The sequence below is a fragment of the Talpa europaea genome, assembly GCF_964194135.1.
Source record: "Talpa europaea genome assembly, chromosome: 10".
NCBI classification, from domain to species: Eukaryota; Metazoa; Chordata; class Mammalia; order Eulipotyphla; family Talpidae; genus Talpa; species Talpa europaea.
In genome coordinates this window covers 84,949,682-84,975,467 of record NC_140077.1, presented here as the reverse complement: position 1 = coordinate 84,975,467, position 25,786 = coordinate 84,949,682, and the positions used below count along the sequence as shown (strand labels likewise).

The window sequence follows — 25,786 nt, the reverse complement described above, 5'->3', positions numbered from 1 at the left end:
ACACCAGAGCTTGCCAGGCATCTCCCGGGCCTCCCAAGCCCTCCTGTGCTGCAAGGATTGGGGTACCTAGTCCCCAACCTTATTAAATGATACCTTCACATGCTCCTAATTGCTCATGCCACTTGCCCCTGATCATGATGGTTCCTGATGCACAAATTGATTCCACCTGCTCGTTGGCAGAAAGAAATTTTTGTGCTATGGGCCTGACCTCCCTCCTTACCAACCTTGGCTCCCTACTGATGTGCAAGTATCACACAGAATGTGTGGACACTGCAGCCCATAAATCCAATTCGCACATTCACTCTCTCCACTCTGTGTGAATACACCCCAGGCAGGCCCTGAAACCTGGGCTCCTGACTACCCAGGATAAGGTCCAGGAGCAAAGAGGATGGGCTCATGGAGCACAGCTGAACGAGGGTCAAAGGACAGTTTTTCAAAGTGTCATTACTCATGGTGGGGTCTTGTGGCCAGCAGCACCAACATTCCTCCAGGAACTTACTAGAAATGCAGATTATCAGGCCCTGCCCCAGACTGACTCACAAACTTTGAGGTAGCGCAGCAGCTGCCTATGTTTTCAGAAGCCTCCAGTGATTCTGATGCTCGCTGAGTCCTGAGAAGCATTGACTAGAGAATCAATTTTACAGATCTAGAGACTAGGATCTGAGAGGTTAAGTAACATGCAGGAGGTCATTCAGCAAATAATTATCAGAGTCAATGATTGAATGTTGCTATGTCTGATTCAGAGCCCACGCTTTTGCATATCATTTAATAAAGTTAAAAACAAAGAACCTACCCCTTGTCCAACAGACAGGCCAAAGAGGTTTGAATAAAGGAATTCTCAAGGCCACAGACCATTTGTGGCCAGAAAAACCAGTGCAGCACCTGGAATGCAGAAGCAGTGAGTGGACACATCCTCCATCAAAGGGCAGTGCCAGAGACTAGACATCCCTGAAGAAAACTGGTGCCCCAGATAGAAAGCCTAGAAAACAATATAAAAGAGTCTGAATCCTTCATCTTGCACAGACATCTCCAGTCTAGCCCCCGGCTCCCATGCCGGGCATTCTGATAGATGCACCTTTTCTGTTTTCCACTCTTTTTCTGGCGAAGACCCTCACCCTTGGCCTCCGGCCTCATCCCGTTGTTAGCCAGACCCATAACCTCGGCTGGAGCTGGTTCCCCACTCAGTGGAGCTAGAGGCAAAGTGTAGCTCTTGCTTTTCAGTGGAGTTGTGATTCAATGGTAGTCCCTGATTAATAAACCCTTCTTTGAAAGGGACTTTCAACTGGCATCTGAAATAGTGAGCAATATCTTAGGCACCATGGACCCAGTATCCCATGGTACAGTAGCCAAAAACCAGGCCACCAACTGTACAGTCATATGCATCTCTTTCAATATGGCTGCTCCCGGTGCAACATAGTTCTCTTCCTACATACTAATGGCAATCGAGGCAGCCATCTTTGGGCTTGGAGATGTACTGAAAAGCTGAATTAGGGTTTGGCCTCCCCAGTGATGCAGCAGGTTGAGCACAGTGCTGTGAAGCTGTCCGCAGCCTCTACAATGTGGGCTTAATTCCCAGCCGGCCAGGGAGATACCCACATGGCAAGGCAGACCTCTCCTGTTGCTCCCGGTGCTCCCCTCAGCAGTGCTTTCAGTCCATCTGCCTGTTCTGCTCCCCTCTCTGTCTATGAATCCTCTCACCCCCCCATGCCTCTGGCCTATACCCCAGCTCTTGTATAAATCTTTAAAAAAATAAAAATAAAATGTAAAACAAAATTTCATTAAAAAAAGCTGAATTAGGGTTTAAATGGCTTTGGACTTTATTTGTCTTTCAGTTAACTAGTTATATGGCATTTAGCAGGCTACTTAAGCTCTTTTTAATTCTATTTTTTTTAAATGAAGGTAACTTATCTCTTAGTATTATTGTGAGAATTTAATTAAAATTGAAATCATAAATATTCTTGGAATTAATCGATGTCTACTGCTACCATTCACCAGGATGAAAAGCATGAATGCCTAAAACTATAACCAAACTACTATGGTAACCTCCAAAGCAGGGCAGAAATTAATTTTTGCCCATTATGCTATTATTTATTTTACTTCATATACTTCTTTATAACTTTTTAATAACTTTTTTAAATATACCATGTTTATTGAAGTAAGATTGCATTAAAAGATTATGTTTCAAGAATGCATCATTTAAAATCAACATCTGTATTTGCACAAGAGTTCAATTTTATCCTTCCCCATACTCTTGATTTCTTTTAACTAATTTACCCACCCCCTTACTTGTTTCCCCTTCCCTTCTGTTTTTTTTTAATTTTTTTTATTTTTTAAGGATTTATGTTTTTTTATTTATTTATACAAGCACTGGGTACAGTCAGAATAATACACATGCAACTAGTAATAGGGCTCATAATTTAAAATTGTATTTTTGCTTTATTTTATTCATTTGTTTAATTTCTACTTATTTAGAAAGATTTCAAGAAATGAACATTACTTGAATTTATTTTCTCTCCATATTTATGTCACCCAACTTAGAAACTTAAGGGCTTTATTGTTGGCATAAACTGTATTAGGCTAAAGTGAAGTAAGAAGCATGTTCTTTTGCATTGGGAAGGGGGGGTTCTTTCCTGACTCAGCAAGTGTCAGCAATACCCGTGGTAATTCACATCATTTTCTCTTCTTGATCATAGCCATAATATGATTTATTTCCACTCTCACAGAAACTAACCAAGCTCCATTTGACCTCACAGGAGAATCAGAATGTCTGCATTCAACTTTTTTTTTTTTTTAGAATAATTCTTTTTTTTTTTTAAGATTTATTTATTTATTTATTTATACAAGCACTGGGTAGTCAGAAGCGCGGGAGGGTGAGAGAATTCACTAGAGCCAGAGCGGGGAGCAGAACAGGCAGAAGGACCGACGTACACTGCTGAGGGGAGCACCGGGCGGCAGGAGAGGTCTGCGCGCCATGTGGGACCCTCCTCCGGTGGCCGGGGAGCAGCCGGGGATCGAACCGGCGCTGCAGAGGCTGCGGGCAGCTTCGCAACCCAGAGCTCAACCGCTGCGCCACCAGGGAGGCCCTTATTCTTCTAATTTTATTGGAATAAAATAATACAGTATCTCACTGTACAAAATCTAATCACGGAAATAGTTACTTGGTTACAAAGGAACTTGACTACTTTCTACAACTTTAAATGTATATGCCACTAAACAGACATTTTTTCCCCTTTGACTCATTGGCAAGCATTACAATCATCAAGTTTATGTTATTGTTATATCTATCTCTAAAAGTTCTCAAAATTATGATTCTTACGATTACATATTGCTTTGCAACCATTCCAGGACGGGTAGGTTCACTATCGGTTCTAGTGAGTTGAAAGGGAATTTTGGAGCCATTGGCATCATTTTTACAGGTTTTAATAGCAAGCAGGGGAAGCAAACCAGCACGGAGACAGCAACTAGAGCCCCCTGAGAATCTCTGCACTCTTTTTTTCTGGGTTTCCTCTCGTAGCTGTTGCCAGTCTTCTGGTAGCCGTTCTGCCATAATGGGCGCTGAGTAACACCACCCTTATATCCCTGATCTCTAGGCTCAGGTGTGCACACTTGCACATGTGCACACCATGCTCAGGTGTCCGTAGTCGGGCATGTGTACTCCACAGCAATGCACCCTCTACATGATCAAGGCTGCAGGTGATAGCAAAAGAAGCCAGTGGCATAAAAGCCTGATCAATTTTATTTCTCCTACACACACTAATGACCTAAAGTTGTTTCCTTGAGGTCTGAGGGGACCATTCTATTTCATTTACTCCTTGAATTCAGTTCCTGACATAAAAGGGTCAAGTGCTAAAATCTTAATATAAATTTCAAAATTTTAATATATATTTCATTACATATATATATAAATGAAAATGATTCTTAAAAGACTTTATTCAAGCACGTAATTTTAATCAGGCTAATGCAATCTGGTGTTTGTCAGGCACATTACTTAACCTCTCAGAGCCTAGTCTCTAGATTTGTAAAACTGATTCTCTAGTCACTGCTTCTCAGGACTCAGCGAACATCAGAATCACCGGAGATCTGAAAACACAGGCAGCTGCTGCCTAGCCCCAGAGTTTTTGAGCCAGTCAGTCTGAGCAGGACCTGATAATCTGCATTTCTAACAAGTTCCTGCAGGATGTTGGTGCTGCTGGCCCCAGGCCCCCACTATGAGTAAGGACTCTCCTTTGACCCCCGTCCAGCTGTGCTCCTCCCTAACAGGGAAGAAGCCTCTGGGCTCCAACGCCCATCCTCCTTGCTCCTGGACCATACTCTGGGCATTCAGGACCCCAGAATTCCGTTCTAGGCAGGCTTTAGACCATTTTCAGGGCTGCATGGGGTCTACTGATAGAGTGGAGAAAGTAAATGCATCTAAAGGCTGCAGTGTCCGCACATTGTAGGAGATTCTTGCATATCAGTAGGGAGCCAAGGTTGGAAAGGAGGGAGGTCAGGCCCACGACCCAAAAATTTCTTGTCTCCAAGGACCAGGTGGAATCAATTTGTCCATTAGTGACCATCCTGATTAGGGCAACATCCTATGCAATTAGCATGTGCTTTGGAGTCAGATGTACCTACATTTGATCATTGACTTGATAATGATTTGCTGAGTGACCTGAGGCACTTAGCCTCTCAGAATCTAGTCTCTCAGGACTCAGCAAGCAGAAAGGAATTCTGGGATCCTGGTGTGCTAGCCCCAGAACCCCACTTTGAGTAATGACACTTTGAAGGACTCTCCTTTGACCCTCTTCTAGTTGTGCTCCCCCACGAAAGGAAGAGAAGTCTCTGGGCTCCCAGCACCCATCTTTCGTGATCCAGGACCATACTCTGGGTAGTCAGGATCCCAGTTTCAGGGCCTGCACAGGGTCTATTCACACAGAGTGGAGGAAGCAAATGTGTGGACCTATAGGCTCCTGTGTCCGGGCATTATATGAGATATTTTCATATCAGTAGGGAGCCAGCGTTGGAAAGGAGGGAGGTCAGGACTACAACACAATTTTTTTTTTCTCTCCTTCAAGGAGCAGGTGGAATCAGTCCATTAGGGACCATCCTGATCAAGAGCAATTAGGAGCATGAGCTTTGGTGTCAGGCGTACTTATATTTGATCAATAGGTCATAATTGTTTGCTGAGTGACCTCAGGCACATTACTTCATCTCTCTCTGCCTTGTCTCTGAATCTGCAAAATTGGAATTATGATCATAATAAATGCTATATATTATTGATCTGCTTGTTATTATCAGTTACTGGCTTATTAAATCTGGTGGCCATATTTTCCTGACTACCATTTCTTTTATTATATCAGAGCCAGCCCAGCATCTTCTGAGCAGCATTCTAGATGCAGCAGCTCTCCCCAGTCTCCAGCTCACAGCCTCGGTGGTAGTCTTGCAGAACATAAATAAAGGCTATTAAGATTCAGAAGATATTGCCCCTTTATACAAATTGTGACCAAGCAATACTGGGGTGAGGCAAGCTGTGGGAGTGAAAGAATATCCAATGACAGAACGGAGAACAAAAAAGGCACACCTACCTAATCACCCTGCAGTGGAGCAGGGGGCGAGATCTGAGAGGTCTGTGAGTGAAGAAGGACTCAGGGCTCCCTTTCATCACCTGTTTTTCTGATGGAGGGAATCAGTTTGGGCCAGTTATATGCTGGGATGTCTGGTCTCCAGTGTTAACCCTTGCCCTGCTTATGCATTCAGGGTCAAAATGATGAGTCGATGGCCTGGTTCCCATAGCAACCCTGCCAGTTCCCTTTATCTATCCAAGCCTTCCAATTCTTTCAGCTGGGCAAGGAGTTTGGGGTCTAGTCCCCAACCTTATTTAATGATACCCAACACCTTCTCCTAATTGCTCATGCCTCTTGTCCCTGATAAGGATGTTTCTATTGGACAAATTGATTCCACCTACTCCTTGTGGGAAGAAATGTTTGTGTGTGGGCCTGACCTCCCTCCTTTCCAAACTTGGCTCTCTACTGAAGTAATAGGATCTCATATAATGTGGGGATACTGCAGCCTATAGAGCCAATTCACCCATTTGCTTTCTCTACTCTGTGAATAGGCCCCAAGCAGGCCCTGAAAACAGCCTTAAGACCAGTTTCGTTGTGTAGTATGCATAGCAGGTTAAGGGAAGAATATCTAAATTTACATGTCAAATTGATGCCTGAATCATCATTTCTTATTAATTTTAAAAAATCAAAGTTCTCAGGAGAATTAAACAGAGCTCTTAAAGTAGAATCAGCCAGATGTTGCCGATATAATGACCAATAAATACTATTTAAAGGATTTAGTATTTTTAAAATTTAAATGAAAAAAGAATAACACTCATTTTATAATGTTGACCCTTGGTTCTGATGATTCCATTTCACTTTAATGTAGATAATACATGAGGTTTCAATGACTCCAAATATGAATTACTTTAATAGAATCTTTACATTCAGAACCAACTTTCTGCTCACTCATTCTCTGAACCATCACTTATGGAAATTAGAAAGTACAGTGTGCTTGAGATGGAAATTTTGATTGTGTGCTTGTCAATAATTATGTATTAAAGTTAAAAAATGAATATGTATGTTTTCTGCAATCCAGTCATCTATGGTCTGATAGAAACATAAAAAGAGAAAGTTAAAATAAAGTATCAAACATTTTTAAACATTTTTACCTTGTTGTAGCAAATATAATGAAAAATATAGTGTTAATAGTTGATTTTTTCTAATGGGAAAATGGATTAAGTCAAATATGAGGAATTTTTTTTCAGTTGACTCATGAATGAGAATTATTATTATTTTCTTGTTTAGAAGGCACTCACAGGTGGAGAATGGGGAATTTGTTGCAGGCAGAAAACAGAACATTGCATGAGAGCATGGAGGCAGGAATGGGGTTATCATCTTTGCACTGAAAGCACTTTTATGTAGATCTAGTTTACTGTGAAATAAATATTTTGGAAGAGGAGAATGGAGAAAGAGTTGAGGGCTGGATTAAGAAAGGAATTTTATGCCAACTGATAAGTGAGATCCTTATTCTGTCGTATAACATTGACATTTTTAAAAAGTCATTGACATTTTTAATGTGAGTTTACTCTGGTTGGGTGTGGAGGGGGGTGGATAGGATGGACTGGGGAAAAATTAGAGGGAATTAAGAGGAAGAAGATGAATTGCAGACTATTATCAATACAGTAGACTCAGCAATTTAAAAGAAAATCTCCCTAATAAACACTTAAAGCTGACAAATTACATAAGCAACTATCCAAATCTTTTAAGTGGAGCTAACAAGTAAAAGAGTAAGAGCAGTCACCAGAGCCCAAAATTTAAGCAGAAACTATAAAGCAGTGGCTGTTAATCAATGTTGGGATAGTGTGGGTTAGTAGATGAGGAAGGAGGGTAAGTTACTGCAGTGTCGCTAGTCAATTAATTTAACCACCATTGAAGAATATCAGGAACAGCCTTAACATATTTAAATAGGTAACAGAGAAGGTCATAATATATAAGCAAAACTTGTGTAAACAAATACTGATAAAATGCAGATAATCACATTCAATCAAGATGACCAAGTAACCTCAACCCAACTAGTAAAGAAAAAGCTCATAGAAACAAGAGTCACACCCTAAGGTTTCACTGTCAAAACAGTATCCCCTGGTTATGTGACCATTGAGCCCTGAAATGATAGGATCCAAATTGAGATAGGAGTAAATGCAAAATATGTGCTAGATTTTCTGTATTTATACTATAACATGGCATGTAATATCTCATCAATAATGCTTCATGTTAATTATATTTGAAATCTTTCTACCTTAGATTAGGCTCAATTGAAATATTTTAAATTTATATTTTCTACCGTTTCTACTTAAAAAATATGGCTACAAGAAAAATTTGAATTTCATGTGTGGTTTGCATTTGTGGCTTAAATTATCATTCTATTGGACAGCTGTGTCCTAGGGAATACACTTTTAGCATTAGGATCTACTCAGTTAGCAACTGTATTAATTTTGTTAATAGAGTTAACTCCCTAAGCCATTAGAATTTAAATTGCTGTTTGCTTTTGCTGTAAGCTATACATTTTATTTTTTAACCTCCTTTCTTAAATAGCCAAATGCCCCAAACTAGATGAGCTAACTTCCCCTTAATCATTAAAAATACCTATTTTATCAGAAATGTCATTAACATTCCACAACATACATTTTAACGTGTTTATGGAAGTTCCCCACTAGTCAGCTTTATTTTCAACTCTTTTAAAAAATATATATATATATATATATTTATTTATTTATTTATATAAGCACTGGGTACAGTCAGTAGCATGGGAGGGTGAGAGAATTCACCAGAACCAGAGCAGGGAACAGAACAGGCAGAGTGACAAAACACACTGCTGAGGGGAGCAGTGGGCGTGGCAGGAGAGGTCTGTTGCGCCATGTGGGACCCTTGCCAGTAGCCAGGGATCGAACCGGTGCTGCAGAGGCTGCGGGTAGCTTCGCAGCTCAGCACTCAACCCCTGTGCCACCACGGCAGGCCCAGTCAGCTTTATTTTCAAATTGATGTGTTTACAACCATTTGTGTTTCTATAAACACATTTTAAAATTATGTATAAAAATAAATATTCCATTAAATTCCAGATTAATTGGAAGTAAACTTTAAAATATTACTTGGCGATAGATGTTGCAACTTTTATACCATTCATCTAAACTTCTGACAGCATTAGATCTACTTCCCAAATTGTCAATTTAAGCTGGCTTTAAGCTCCTGATTTTTACATTGCATCCCTTCTTTTGTATAGAGAGTTTTCCAACTTAACTTGACAGAAATAGCCAACTGTGTTTAAAAAAGGGATCAAATTTGTCTTTGCTAAAAAAATTAAGTGCCTCTTTTTTCTCATTATAAACATGATATTGGTTTATTCAGAAAGTATATTTTCTTACTTTTAAAATATATATGTATAATTTGTATATATTTTCTGTCTATTTCTTAAACATAAAATGCAAAGTATATAAAGTAGATAGATATATAATATATTCACTCTGTAGTTTCTACTTATTTTCCCTTGTCTTAGTGATTTGCAATGAACACATTTTAAAGAATGAGCCCAGGTTACGATAAAAGAGAAAACAAAAATAACAAAACTGAAAAACTTCTTCAGAATGAAGAAGCAGGAGAGCGAGCTCCTGAAACACCGCTTTGTGTGAAGTGATAATGTTGATTAAGTTGTAGTTTCTGAGTGTATGAGTGTTGACTCTTCATGGTGCATTCTCTATCAGAAGTTTTTGGTTTTTTTTGGATCCATTTTTCTTACTAATTCACTCATTACTTTTTGAACACCCTTTTAGGACTATGCTATGCCCATAATAATGCTGTCCGGAGGGAAAGATGAGTAAAACACCTGTGAGGGGTCACTGACTTACCTGGAAATCCTTGTATTCACAATAATCTCAGAACAGAGCTATCCTCATGGTAATTACAGCATAGTAAATCAAGTATTGTGTGGTATAATTATCATGTGATAGCTATAGCTTCAGTCATTAAATGGTAAGTCTGATTGCCAACACAAGAGATAATTTCAATTGTGGAATTTTTATTTCAATTGAATTTCACTTATCTACTAATTTACCATATTTGACTACATGTCTTCAATATGAAATGATCTGACAGGGGCATTCTAATTCATCATCCACTCCTAGTTCATTTTGAAATAGCTAAAGCTGCTTTCATATCAAAGAAAGGGAGATGTTTGTAAATATTTCTAGTCATCTAAGATAAATTTATCCATACTGTAATGTTGTGGGGTGGCTGAATTGTAATTTATATTTATGTCTCTAGGAAGTTCTGGAGGCAGAAATACAAATTTAATCACATAGGTGGAAGGGAAGCAAGTAGAACATCAGTAGCAGTGCAGAAGCTGTACAATGAAAAGGCAAAAGGAAAATTATCAGTTTAAAAAAAAAATCTAGGTGAGGGTCTCCTCTGGTGGCGCAGCGGTTGAGCTCCCACAGCCTCTGCAGCACGGATTCGATCCCCCACCACCAGCGAGGGTCCCACATGGTGCACAGACCTCTCATCCGTGCCTGCTGCTCCCCCTAGCAGTATATTTCGTTGGTCTGCCTGTTCTGTTGCCTGCTCTGGCTCTGGTGAATTCTCTCACCCTCCCACGCTTCTGACTGTACCCAGTGCTTGTATAAATAAACAAATAAATCTTAAAAAAAAAATCTAGGTGAGTAGGATATTTTCACCCAGGAATACCACAAACTTAATGTCTGTGATTCTGTAATTTCAAATACCAATACTTAGGGATAGGGGGGAAATTCAGGATTCCTAAAGGATTATTATCCTGGTTAAATGATCCAGGAGCCAAATCAGGATGAATGTGTTATCATAGTTTCTCTGTTTGATTTATTGAATGTTTAAGTGCACATTGTGTGAGAGATCTCTATGCAGCTTTTTAAAATCTAAATCAAGTTTTTTGTTTAATGATTATTTTTTCTAGTATGTTTTCTAAACTTTCAACTATCTAGTTGAATAAATATATTATGTAACTCCCACTTGAGCAAATTCATACAGTTTCATAATGCTCTCAACTTGTTTCCAATGGTTTACTCTCTTCAAGTGAATCAATTTCGTGCCTGCTCAAATTGAAGAAATCTTCAATATCCTCTGTAACAAAAGATAGAGTTTCATTTAGATATCTTAAGGGGGAGGCATGTATGATTAGAGGACAATGGTTAGTCCTGGTTTTATCCAAAATATTTCTACCTATTTTGACAAGAATCACAAAAGTAGGAGAAAGAAAAATGAAGCTTCCTGCTTTATGTAAATGCATTTGGAGAGAACCATTTCTGCATTTTTTAGAGCTGACAGCCATCATTTGAATACTGATTTTACTTTCTAAAAATCAACTTGGATTCCATGGGCAGCCAGGCATTTCAAACTCTCATCTATCGTCATCAAAATAGCTAGACGAGCAAGAGGTGTTGCCGGAAAAAAATGTGTTTGCAATACATTTTTTATTTGGAATTTTAAGCTTCCTTGAACTCAATTCAACTAATCTCTAATTTGGAGATCTGAATTAGGAATATCAAAAAAGAAATCAAACATGATTTTACATATAGTGTATACCTCAAAATTTTGCTCTAGATAAGATTGTGATAGTAGTTATTTTTATTAAAAATTACCAAATTCCTAAAATTATAATGAGCAAACCTGTTTGTCTATAGGCTGATTCAGTAGAAATGAAGTGTGTATGGACTATTTTTCCCCCATTGGTCAACATATTTTATTAACCTATATTGTCTATTGCTTATTGGATACCATTTAACAGCTGGTTGTGAGAAACAGAAACATAAAAATGTTTTGATCATTAATCATTTAAATCTGTATAGTATTTTACAGTATGTTTGATAGATTTATTTATATAGTATTCTTGTTATGTTAGATACAACATTTAGATTAAAGCATTCATTTTACTATTCCAATTTCAGGGGGAAACCAGACTCAGAGATATAAAGGACTCATTGAAGTGTGTTACCCAGGCAGTTGGAACTAAGAAAATTTGATCTTGTCCGATGGGATTCCTATGCCAACCCATCCTTGGCACAAGTCCCAGGATAAAACCCTTGTTATCTGCTTCCTTACCTGCAGTTGTAGTATCTTTTCATTTGCAAACTAATCAGATAAAGTGAGATGAACAATAAAAGAAATTGCTGACAATTTATTTAAGTCTCAGGGATTAATTACCTTTCAGAGTTCATTTGGTGACCATGCAAGTATTTTTTAACATGGTATCTGGGTCTCCAAAACTCTTCTAGAAAAGAGCCTAATGGCAATTATGCTTTTTACAACACATGTCTTTTGAAACTTTTGTCTATATTTGATAAGTGTGGTCATTCTATGAATGATGGATTTTGGATGGAAAATTCCAGTTTTATATAATTGCCCAGGTGTACTATGAATGTATTTGTTTTATATATACCTCGATTTCATAAGAGATTTTTGTTTTGACATAAGCCTTTGCATGTGATGAGGATGATACACTGAGAGTTTAGTGGTATGATAACAGGGCAGCTTCATTCCAGAAAGGTCTTTTGGAATCTTGCTATTTCTACTTCTTGATGTGTCATTTTAGATAATTTGACAAGAGCTCTGAACCTCTGTTTTGTTTTTCACTAAAAAAAAGGAAATAATACATAATCTAGATGTGTTGTCAGAATTGGAGAGTAATTACTATGATACCAGATAGATGGTGTTTAATAATTGCACATAAATTCTATAAATTACCTGTAAATAATATAATAAAATAAAATCTGGTGATTAGAGAAAGAAATTTAGCTACACACATAACCAGAAAAGAACATTGCTCTATGCATATGGGAGATTAAATCAGTATTTGTTTCCTGAACTATCGGCTTATACTCGAAATGCTTTGCTACTGAATAGTCCAAAATCCTCTATCTACATAACCTCAACAGAAACCTAGTCTGGACAGTGCATTTGTTTACATGCACAATGAAATACTACTCAGAAACAAAAAAAAAAGATGAAATGTTGTCATTTGCAGTCACATGGATGGGCTTGAATTAAGCTAAGCTAAATAAATCAAAAAAAGAGATACATACGATGATTGTACGCCTATGAGGAGTATAAAGAAGCAAAGAAAATGTACAAACAAAACAAAAGCAAACCCTTTGATGTAGACAACAATATGGTGGTTATTGTTGGAGAAAGAATAGGTATAAGAGGAATGGGAAGAGGTGATCTGTTGGATTACGGTGGATGGTAACTAGATTTTTAGTGCTGTAAGTGGAGTGCTGTATATATTCAGTTCACACTTCAAGTGTGAAGATGGACTCATGAATGTTATATATTCTTATGATGGCACTTCTATAAAGAATCAAAATAAAAGAATTTGTTTATGAAACATTCTGTGTAAGAACTAAGTGATAAATATCGTAAGCGCAACTTATAGCTACATCCATATAGCTGAACAAGAATACAATTTAAATTCTTAGAAAATACACTAATTTTGTATTGAATATTATACCATGGGTATTTTTCAAGCCAAAAGTGGACTAAAATTAATTTTATATTGAATGAGCTTGCTCTTTAATATATATTGTAGTAATAGTAGCTTCTCAGGGGGAAAAAAATTCTATTTACATTTGAATTTGTTGTTTGATCATTTATTTTTATAAATCCATTACAATTTGTGCATTTCAGAAATGTTATTTTTTGACATTGGTAAATTGCCAGAATAACTAGGTCTTCAGTACTTGAAATGAAAATGATTGTGCAGAGTATGCTGATTATTGGTTATTAGAATGTAGAAAGAGAATGACAAAGCATAATGCTCAGGAAATTAAGGGTTTACTTTCTCCATGATATAATCACACTGACTTTTGTGTGTTTGTCAAAATATTCTGATATTTGGTTGGAAATCGTTTATCTAACTACTTTGATAATGATGGGGTCTCCAGGAATGGTTTATAAATACAGGTAATAAACATCCCACTTCCATTATGCAGTTAACCATAGAAATACTAAGTGAATATTAAGCCTTCTACCTATTTGACTTTCCCCTAAAGGCTATTGAAGGGGACCTTCAAATGCTTCCATTAAAAATATCTTGGTGAATTTTCCCCAGGTTCTAACAAGCTATATCAAAATAGAACTCATTTCATGGAAAAAAGGAATCCCACAGCACTTCTTTTTAATAACTGTTCAGCTACAAAATTTTATTGGTATCTTTTTATGTTCCCTCTAGAGGATGTAATGCACAAAAGCATTGCCACGGAACATATAAAATTACAAATGAAATTTATTGTAAAAAGTAGAATGTCTTCTAGACTGGTGTCAGTATTTATTTCATTCATAAACCAAAACTGTAGTATAATATATTCATTGTCAGCAAGTTCATGTGTGTAAATTGCCATCCAAAGTTATTGACTGATATAAGACAGATATTGAAAAGACAATTTAAATGTACTCTTCCAAACATAAACTGTTCCACAAAAGCACTGTAAAAACGCCTTCAAGATTTTGGGTTGTGCTTGACATTTATGGTTAACTACATAATTTGGTCGTGTCATAATCCACCGTGTTTGGCAATTTGGCATTGAACGCCTGCAGAGCAGATAGGATCCTCACCACCTCACTAGTAGACAGCTTGAGTCTATGACGAAGCAAGCAAGAGAAAAGATCTAAACGACGCTGACCGGGAGGGGAGAGTTTATTTACACGGTCTCTGATCTCCAGTAGTTGCAAAAGTGCTGAGTCCTGGGATCCCTGAGTATAGGGGTAGTCCAGCTGCAAAATCAAGTCCCGAATGGCTTCAGGGTCAAAATGCATGCTGTAGCCAAACACTTGAATGTTATTGATCTTCATATAACCCAGGTTCCGGGAAGGGTCAATAAACTCCAGAGGTTCATAGTAAATGCTCTCATTGCCATTGGGGCTGTTGGACTTGATGCGACTCCTCAGGTAGATGTGCACTGTCTCAAAGAACGTCTTCCATTTGTTCCCGAGGGTCAGCGTCCAGTTGTAGCACTGCAGGGGGAGGTCCAGCTTAGTCCGCTCCCAGTCAGGGAAGCTGTTTTCACTCACAGGCATAAACCAGCTCTCAGAGTGGCTGCCTCCAAAGGGGTTGACGTAGACCGCCAGCACCGGCTCCAAGGTGCTGTTTTTAGTTAAGCAAATCTGTAAGGAAAGACCCAAGATCATGTGGACTAGGCTTGACTTGTACTTGTTACTCTTCAAGGTGAGGAGCATCCGCTTGCGCCAGGAGGGGTCGAACCAGCTATTGAGTCTCATGTCATTGCTAATGAAGATGGCATGGACTTCTATTCGTCGGTCCGTTTTCTGCAGCAGGTACTTCATCTCCAGGTCTTGCAGGTCGGTCTCGAAGCCGATGTAGTGGTCGGTGGACTCAGCCACCTCGGGCTTGCAGAGCCCCTGGCTCAGCATGTAGCCTGTGTTGCAGGTGCCACAGCGGGTGCGGTTGTCGGGCGCACAGGTGAGACAGGCAGAGGCGTCACCCACCGTGCAGGGCAGGAAGGCGGTGCAGACCAGCTGGTCGTTGGGACACGTGCACGAGTGCGTTTCTTCCGAAAAGCTGCCCAGGAGGCCATTCTCGTTGCAGTAGAGAAAAGACTGGATGCGCGTGAGCCAGTAGGTTGAAGTTCTACAAATAAGATAAGACAAATTGGTATAAGTCTGGGCAATTTTGGTGTACTGCAACCAAGTACCTGAACTCTGGAAGCTTCCCTATCGAATCTTTGCTTCAGGTCATCTGTGATGAGTTTTTAAATAAGAAATCCATACCATTGATTTATAATTGAACAAGATGTAACTGTATTTGCTCCCATATTATGTATAATTGTGTTCTCTAGTTAGATGACTTTCATTCATCCCTGGAAAAGATCAGATACAAATAGATACACTTAATTTGAACTGTAATACTGCATGGCATACCTTCTGAAGAGATTTCATGTCATTTCATTAGTGTATTTTGAAACTAACTGTGAATAAAATTTTGTTATTGTTCTCAAATAATGTCCAACAAGGGGAAGTAAAATGGTTTATCATCAACTATGTAGAGTAGAATTAAATAATTAAGTGATGATAGTTCAATCACTTACTCTTAGATTTACAGAACACTAATGTTGTAAGAAGCCTGGGGAAAAAAAAGAGAGAAATAAGCAACTTCAAACTGTCAATCAATATATTTAAGTCCTAAGGTTTTATCAACATTGAAAGAAGTACCCACTGAGAGGGAAAATATTATTAAAACATGCTTGATTTTACTCTTCTGGGCTGCTCAAGAAAATTGTTGACAATATCTCATTAAAACCAATTTGCAAGTTCTTTTAATAAGGGTTAAGTATGTTAGTTTAATGTGTTTGATTTGAATCATCAACATTTTTTCTTATTTATACCCAGAAATTAAGCTAATCATGATGTCAATTTCAGATCTTACTTTTCCTGTATTCCCATATTATTCAAAGTATTTTAGCATGTCTAAAATCTTCAGTAAAATAGTGAAGGAAAAGTGCATGGCCTTGTAATCACATAATTCCTTGTTTTTATCATGCTGCTTTTTTATACTAGCTGCATGATCTGGAAATACTGATTAATTTCTAGAACCCACAGTGCTCTAATATGAAAGATGGGGATAGTAATAACTTCCATATTGACTTTTTGTAAGAAATAAGTTACGTTCAGAGTGTGTTCATGTGTTTAGAATATATGGCATAGTGGATGTCATAGCAGACACTCAAGAATGATATGTATTTTGAGATTTGTATGCCTTTCCAGTGTTCATTTTTCAGTCTTTCAGAGTTCCTGCAGAATAAATGTATTATACTCAATTCTTCAGACTTATCACACTGATGCCATTTAAAGAATTTGTATATGTATGAAACTGGTAAAATACAGGGATTGGTCTATGTAAATAATCGATAAAATGATTTATTAAGATACAACAGTGTTTGAGCTATTTATATTACATATTCATTTTTGGTTCCTGTCCATTCTGCTCTTTCACTGCAACACTTTTTTTTTTTAATCAGACTTTTCCCTCTTTTCAAATATATTAGATAACTACATTTTTGTCTCTCATAATCAATTTATTTTTCTTCATAGTGCCTTTTCCACTTACAATTTTATATTATTGTGTACTTACTTATTTATATGCTATGTCTCCCAGTAAATATAATGCCCACCTGGCCAGAGCACTATCTGCTGTATGAATAGCTTCTATCTACTGCCTCATGGAAAGCCAGGAAATCACAGCCCTTTACTGTTTACTGAGTATTGAATCAGATGCATGGATGAGATAAAGTGATATTTGAAGTCCTAAATTGCACATTTAATACAGAGGAGAAGATCTGGCTCCCAAGTTGCAGGAAGTAGAGTCACACAACCCACAGTTCAACATTTTCACAATTAAACACACACATACAAAGCCTTTCTGTCCCAGCTTCCCTAAAAGGAACTGCTTTCTATGGGCCCAGAAGAAAAGGAAAATCCAAACTGGACCAAAACATAAAACATTTTTCTCTGAATTGTTTCTCACATGGAAAGACACTGATTGGAAATGGAAACCTATTAAAGTCATTTCTTACTTTCTTTTAAGATACTTTTTAGATACTTTAAAAAAAAAATTCTCAGCTCAAAGGAGGGAGGGTGCCCAATGGGCTATGTTGGGGGGGCTCTGGGTGTCTTGATGGTGGGCTTAGTGTGGGAACATACACACAAGGGTGTGATCCTATAACTCTGAACCTTATACACTGCTATAATCCTATGCAACATTGAGATATATACACAAACACACATATGTATATGTATATATACGTGCACACGCACGCATGCACACACACATAAAATAACTTGTCTGAAAACTTCCCAGAGTGTGCCCCAGGGTTGCGACACAGCACAGACATGAGGCTCTCACATCACATCCATATATGAGCATCGCTGCTCCTGTGTCTCTGCTTCCTTGTGTTCTCACTATAGAATAAATGTGCAAAGAACATCCTTTTACAGTTTATGAAATACTACAATTTATTATTTGTGTTCAATCTTAGTATAAATTAATATTACTGATTCATTATCTTCAGTTATTAAAATATTTATTCCATGGGTTATTTATCAGTCAATTAATTATTTACCCTTTCTCTTCCTCCCTTCTCTCCCTTTCTTCTTTCCTTCCTTTGTTCTTTCTTCCTACATCTTGTCTCCTTTCTCCTTCCCCTCTCTCTAGTTCTGTTTATGTCTATTTAATATAAAGAATATAAAATATATTATATCTGGATTGGAAATTACTTTTTCTTCCCTGAAATCACAGCATAATAACTTCCCTGAGCCCCATTCATTTCTGACTATAAGCTCTAATCATGTTTTCATATCAAAAGACTAATAAAAAAGGAAATAGACATAAGGCTATTGGGAGAGCTCACAAAACTAGGACAGGACAGAATCATCTGGACACTTTAGAAAATCCATGGTGTTTCCAGCTTTCAATTTTTTCCCACCCCTTCATGTCCCCACAGATGCATCACTAAAAGCAAGTGTTCGGCATCTTGGGCTTCAACTTGTTAGAGAAAAATATTAATAACCTGACATTGTCAGAGCTTCACTAGCCTGGGATAGAATTAGCAAGTGGATTTGCTTCCTTGCTACCTTGTGGCCTTTTTTCTCTTACTCCCTTTCTTTTGACCATTGTATTTTATTTCACAAGGAGGCAGTGGATGTTCCTAAGAAAAGGAAATTCAATAAATCAATCTTTTCATTACTTCTTATGAAATCAGCAGTCAAAATGGAGAACAAAACAAATTGCATGATTATATAATGAACTTTTCACATACCCAAAGGAGTGAGTCTCTTTTTTTGTCCTCTAGCAAAGTAAAATTTTACTGTTTTTTTATTGTAAAACTGAAACCATTTATTGAAAATGCATGTCTTTAAAATTTTAAGGTTCTGTCAAAGTTTTAAACAGTTTCCCTTTTTTAACCTAGATATTGGTACAAAACGATACCAGATTTTTAAAAATCTGGGGGTGTACTTGAGGCATGGGTAGGAGGCCATGTTAAAAGATGAACTATGTTAAAAGCATGTCCGACATGGGGCTTTGCTCCTTTCATCTACTTAGGAACACATCAATAATAACAAATAAAGGGATCACGAATGGAAGGAGAAAGGAGAGAAAGGGTAAGGAAGGAGGGAGAGAGAAAGACGATCCAAGCCAAAGAACTTGACTTATGGAAGAACAAAAGAAAAAACTAGGATAAGAGTATTTTAAACAGCCATTGACTAGTGATAATTGCCACAATCTGACATAATTCAAGTAGGAAATCCTTACCGACCAGAAACAGAACTTTGTTTTGAAAGGAATTTCTAAAAATACATTTTTAGGAGACAGAAATTACAAAAAGGAAACTATCATTCAGAGTTAACTTTTTTTGAAAAAGATATCATTAGCCAAAAATGTGGTAGCATGCTTATGTTTGAGAAATCAGGTGTTATACCAATTGAAAAAGTTTAAATGAATGTTTAATCCCATAATCTCTGTTCAATTTCTAACATTCTCCATGTATTTAAGATTTGATTTTCTCCACAGGAGCATTCTATTTGCATGAAAAGAGCACTAGGGGGTATGACTACTTTATTCCCTGTGACCTAACTTAGTCTCTCTCTCACTCAATTTGCATTATAACATTTTGTGTAATTTTCAGTTGTTCATTTTAGAACATTCTTTAACCTTGAACAGGAACTTTGGAATTAAATATATATGTGTGTGTATATATATATATACATATATACATATACACATATATATACATATATGTGTGTGTATATGTGTCTATTTTTGTGTGTGTATGTGTGTGTGTGTATATATATATATATATATATATATATGTTCAAAGCTTGATTCTTCAACACAGGGGAATATGTGTATAGCTTTTGGATCCTTAATGTGTTGATCCTGTGTTCATTTGCTGATGCCATCATGCAGTGATGCAACATATAAAGCCCAGCATCACAGTCTCACATAACGAGCTATTTGTACCTGCTCATAACAGAACAATATGAATGAAATGCTCACCTCTAAAATGTTATTAATAAAATCAACTAAAATATTACTTTATTCTTCCTGTTTTGAATGCTGTTAAATGTGATTGTTGAAACAAATTCCCAGGTTCCACCTCAGACAGACTATAAGAATTTCTAGATGCAGGGCCCAGGAATCTCATTTTAATTAGTTTTAAATATACATTTTAGGGACCTCCCTGGTGGCGCAAGGGGTTAAGTCTCAGCACTACAGAGTTATCCTGCAGTCACTGCAGAACGAGCTCGATCCCTGGCCAGGGAAGTAACCCACATGGTGCTGCAGACCTGTCCTGTCTAGCCCACTGCTCCTCTCAGCAGTGTATTTCAGTCAGTCTGCCTGTTCTGCTTCCCACTCTGTCTCTGCTGAATCCTCTCACCTCCTCTACCTCTGAGCTACACCCCAGCTCTTGTATGTATAAATAAATCTTTAAAAAAATATACATTTTAAATGTACAGTCTCAGAGGACTGGTATGCACATGATGTTGTATATTTCCTTTGTATGTAAATTAACAACCAAAATAGTTATAGGTTTTCATTAATACCAGAAAACCATTAGTATGAAAGAATAGGTCCAGAAAAAGGTAGAGAAAATTAAAATTTCTGTAGAGAAAGGGTAGCAACAGATGGCTTTGAATTAACAGGCATTTGGCCCTCTCTGATGATGATGTACTAAGATTTCCAAACCCTGAACTAGAAATGTTTGGTGTACACACACGGAGAAGAATAAATCAAACATTAAAGCAGCCTTTAGAAAATGAATTTTACTCTGTTACTGAGATATTAATTAACTACTTAGTGAATATCTCTCATGCCATGGACCTGTCACTTGGTGTTCATTATTTTTAACTCTTCAGAATAGTTTCTAAAGGTTAACCCTATTTTAAAATTTGAAAAATACTGAGTTTTATAGTTTTAATGACTGCCTCAGTTACATATCTGTTAAATATTTCAAAAAGTCAAACTTAAGTAAATCTCAGCATTATTTTTGCTAAATGTGTGTTGGGATAATGAATAAAAGTACTTCATAGAAGACATTAGGAAAAATAGCCATTTATCACTATATGGGAAAACATCAACAATAAAATGACTTTCAATTAAGGTATCAAGTTCTGGAGGGACAGCATATTGTGTAATTTCAGGTATTTTTTGGGGAGTCAAAATCTCAATTTCAAACCTGTTTCACTTTCTTCATGTGTAAAATGGGAATAAAATGTTAACTGTTGTAAATATTAAAGCACAGTTGCAGGACAAGCACTTACCAGGGTATATGTGCATAGATTAAAAGGGAAATAAATGTAAATATTTATTCTTATTATCACAGTTTTTATTAGTATCTTTATAAGGAACTTTTCCTTATGCCGTTTATCAGAAATGCTTCTTTTCCTCCAGGAAATGGAAAATTTTATCCTCAACAATTCATAGCATTACAAGCCTATTTCAATGTGTCCCTTTTCAGCATTTCATCTATAACAAAATAGACAGGGTTTTTGATAACATTAAGACTGTCCTTAAAAGTTCATGTATGATCTCTTTGTAGTAATTTTGAAATGCTCAAATTCTAAAAAAGCAATATTGCACAAATTCAGAACATATATTCTAATGCAAAAATATGTGCACGGAGGCATTACAGCATAAGTTAGTACCAAAACAATCATTTCTCTCACATTTAAATCCTCTCTGGGCACTAATAATCTTATATCAAAGGTCCCTTATTCCAGCCTTCAAATATTGTATTCCTCTCCACATATCTACAATGTGGATCCAAATTATAAAACATACACAATATAATTTCTGTATATTTTTATATTAAGTGTTTATCATTTTGAATAAGGCATTTCATTTCAGGCCTTACAGATTTGTTCTTCCTCAGGCCCTTGATGCTTCAAACTAAATATGAATTTTGTTATTAGCTACCCAAATAATCAAAAGCTTATTATTTATTTACTCAGTAATAGATAGTATCAAATGTCACTTGTCTGTGACTTTTCATTCACCGTCTTTGGCTCTGCTGATCTGGCCAATGTCAGCGTTGACAATGTGGCCTATAGCTCATAGTAATGTTACAAACACACAAGACTTGTAGTCTTGGAAATGGTTTGACACCCTGAGAAAAAGTAGTTCCCTTACTAAAGGAAATGTGTGTGTGTGTGTGTGTGTGTGTGTGTGTATATATATGCATTTAGATGCACTCTGTAGACCTGCACACACACGTGCGCGCACACACACACACACTTTAATTTATATACTTAAGTTCAAGTATATTTTTTAAATCCATAGCTTTTTTTTTGTTGTTATTTAGAAAACTGGGGTGTAGGCCTGAGGTGTGTGGAGAGGGATGTAGTGAGAGGATTCAACAGAGACAGAGTGGGGAACAGAACAGGTGGATCTACTGAACTACAATACTGTACACTGCTGAAGGGAGCAGCAGGCGAGACAGGAGAGGTCTGCTGTGCCATGTGGGTCAGCTCCCCGGCCAGGGGCCAGGGATCAAACTCATGCCATTGAGGTGATAGTGCTAAGACTTAACCCTTCGGCCACCAGGGAGGTCCCCTAAATTCAAGTATTTACTATAATTTTACCTTCAAAAGAAAGTGAAAGTGGCTGAAGCACTTGAAGACACAGGTTATATTTTACAGATATTAGCTAGTGATTTTGTCATGCATTCAGTGTTTCACAGGCATTATTTAATCATTATAATTCTCACTCCTCCCAGGAGTAAGCATACTTACTACCCCAATTTATGAATAAGTATATGAGTTGTGAAAAGTTTAAATAACTAAAGGTTATTGATGTTTATATAGTTATTAAGTGGCAGAACTTAAGGCGTATCCCTGCTCTTTATTATCCCCAGTGATTTTTTGGATGGGATACCAGAATCACAAGTACAAAAGCAATAATTATAAGTAGAATTATATCAAACTAAAATGCTGTCCAGGGCCTCCCTGGTGGCCTAGGGGTTAAATGTCAGCACTATCACCACTAAATCCTCAGTTCCATGCCCAGCCAGGGGACTACCCATATGGTGCAGCAGACCTCTCCTGTCTCACCTGCTGCTCTCCTCAGCAGTGTATTTCAGTAGATCTGCCTTTTCTGCTCCCTTCTCTGTCTCTGGTGAATCTTCTCACACCCTGTACCTCAGGACTGCACCCCAGTTTAATACAAAAATAAAATCTTAGAAAACATAAAATGCTGTCCAAATAATTTGTAATTCATATGATTGAGTGGTGGAAAAAAAGTAGATGCTTATTGAAATTTGTCCACATCTGTGTTGCATTTGATTGCACAGTTCAATAAAAAATCAATAGGTATGTCTTCCTTTCACTTATGACATAAAATTTGAAAAGGAAAAAATATTCAAGAGATACACAAAACACTGAAAAGAACTATTTTTCCAACTAGAGAACATATTAAATTTTTCTCTAAAGATTACAGAAAATTGAAATCTTTTGCCTACTAAATCACATTGGATATTAAGTTTAAAAGCTTAGAAAGTATTTGCTGTGTGCAAATTTAGGCTATTAAGTGGTTAGTATCATTGAAGAATATTAACATAAATGCAATTATTTTGCATTATGGGTAAATCAGGCCTCTCCTATGTGCTTTTATAACATCCTTCCTTCACCTACCATAACATTCATTATACTGAGTCATTACCAAATCATCTGTATCACTCATTACACCGTGCATGCTGTGAGGCAAAAGCTGTATCTGTTTACTTCACCATTTTATTATTATAACATATCTATGAGATCCATGAGTTAACACTGTTTATGCTTAAATTCACTCATGACAACTTCGAGACTTTTAATGATCTTAAAATCTGTGTATCATGGATCCAAATTTGAAAATCTAAATAATACGCTTTAGAATTTTACTTAATAAACTACTTAATGAAGGGAACACTTCATTTAATTCTTCATAAATCTGTTTACCTTTGAGCCTAATATTTCAAGCTAGGTATAAATTTGACATGAATGAGCAGATCACTAACAGACAGAAATTTAAGTATATATTAGATAAAATTGAAATGCCCTTGGTTATTAGTTTTTTAATTAGTTTTTTAATAATTTCATATGATTTTCTTAATAGCCAGTAAGATTTTTTAAAAATATCTTACTTTCATACCTGTTTTCATTAATTTTCTTCATGATCAACTTGTCATCACTTTAGAGAAAATCATAAAATGTTCCTATAGAACTTTAAACTTGAATATAAACTAAAATTGTAACATTTAAATAGTTCAATAAATTTTAATATATCTAAAAGTGATACTATTTATATTTAAGGTATTCACTTCAATAAAGTAAACACAACCCCTCCAAAAAATACAAAATAAAAGCAAAATTATGAGCTAGTGTTTATGGAAAAATATGAGAATTAATATAATCAAAAACTCATGATCACAAATTCCAAAATATTCTTGGCAATAAAATTGTGTGAAATGCATTTATGATTTTTAATAAAAGAAAGGCAGCAAATTACAGAGGCTAAGAGTGAATTTAAAGAAATATATTTCCACATCATATATCTGAAAAGGGCTACTATCTAAGATCTAAAAAGAACTCATGCAAATTAAAAAAAAAATAAAAATGGGAAAAATAGCTAAATACACAATTCCTCAAAGAAGACATACAGATGACCAACAAGCACAGGAGCAAAATACTAATAATAACTTATCATCAGGGAAATGACAATCAAACCAAATTAAGATACAATATCACACCTGTAAAAATGGTCAGAAACAAGAAGTCTTGGAAAGAATGTGGAGAAATCAGAATCTTTGTACACTATTGTTGGGAATGTAGCTAGTCCAACTCCAATAGAAAGCAGTATGCAGGTTTCTCAAAATATTAAAAAGAAGAGCTACCATGCAACCAAGCAATTCCAGTCCTGGGTATCTACCCAACGAGAGCAAAAATGTGTTGCAGCACTATTTATAACAGCCAAGTTTACGGAAACAACTTAAGTGCCCAAGAAGTGGTACATACACACACATACACTTAACAATTCTGTGGCTACACTGTCTCAGCAAACAACCAAATGCAGGGATGGCACTTGGATCCTTTATGAAGTGCTTTAGTAAGTAGACTGCTCTACTTACTATCTCCAGCCTATTCTCTCACCACGCCCTAAGTATCCTCTATACCACTGTCCGAAGACACCTGGGATGTATTCTTGGGTCATTTTTTTAAAGAAGTCCCTACAATACTCTAGTTTGAGAGAAAATGTTAGTGTCTCAAATTAAATATATTACAGCTCTCTCGGGAATTTCTGAAATCTCTCCCAAATCCCCACCCTCTGTATGATTCAAATCCCCTCATCCTTCAGAACTTAAGTAGGAATCACATTTAAAAAGCCTCACAGGAACCCACAGGAAGTGATCATATGCTTCCAGAATTCTCTGTACTTACTCTTGATTCAGTATTTAATTTATTTTATTTGCTTACCTTGTTCTGCCTTCACGAGAAGGAAAGAAAAACACATGCCAAATACAGTGCTTGGCACAATCAAAAACATTATCTTTATGATAAATGGCAAGAAAAATGGTAAAGTTTTGCTTTTAAGTACTGCATGCATAAGAAAATCTGAAAACCAGCAAAGAACTACAGTTTTAACTCCTAAGACATCAGTATTATGTAAATTACTATGCCCTTCAAGTGACTGCGCCAATGTGCGTAGAGTAGAAATGATGTTTATTCTACAATATGAATACAGATGCTGTACTCTCACCACAAAATGCAAAGATTCCTTTGAACACATGGTGGTTATGTTTGTATCCACTCAAAATTCATTTGTTGAAATCCTAATCCCCGATGTGACAGTATTAGGAGCTAAGACCTTTAGGAGATAATTATTATAGTTTGTAAGGGTGGTGCCCTTGTGAATAGAATTAGTGTCATTATTTTTAGAAGGGACCCTTGAGAGTTTTCTCATCCTCTTTTGACCATGTGAGGACACAGCAAGAAGACAATCATCTATAAGCCAGGAAGCTAGTTCTCATGAGACAAGGTTCCTAGCATCATCTTCTTAGTCTTCTAACCTTCTGACGTATAAAAAAAAAGTTTTTTGTTTGAGTCACCTCTTCTATGTTATTTATGTTCTAGCAGCCCAACATGACTAAGGTGCTTATAATCTCCTAAGATTTCTATCCTTTTAATATTACATTCAA

At 36.8% G+C, this 25,786-nt stretch overlaps 1 protein-coding gene across 3 annotated transcripts in view; it reads right to left on the bottom strand.

The window, feature by feature from the left end:
* Nucleotides 1–14,072: 14,072 nt before the first annotated feature.
* BRINP3 (BMP/retinoic acid inducible neural specific 3) overlaps nucleotides 14,073–25,786 on the bottom strand; it is a gene marked incomplete at both ends in the record, with an annotated part of 317,983 nt that continues 306,269 nt past the window's right edge. For all 3 annotated transcript variants that reach the window (XM_084246415.1, XM_084246416.1, XM_084246417.1), the window contains one exon: nucleotides 14,073–15,189. In XM_084246415.1, the coding sequence (XP_084102541.1) occupies nucleotides 14,073–15,189 (1,117 nt within the window). The remainder of the gene's footprint in view (nucleotides 15,190–25,786) is intronic.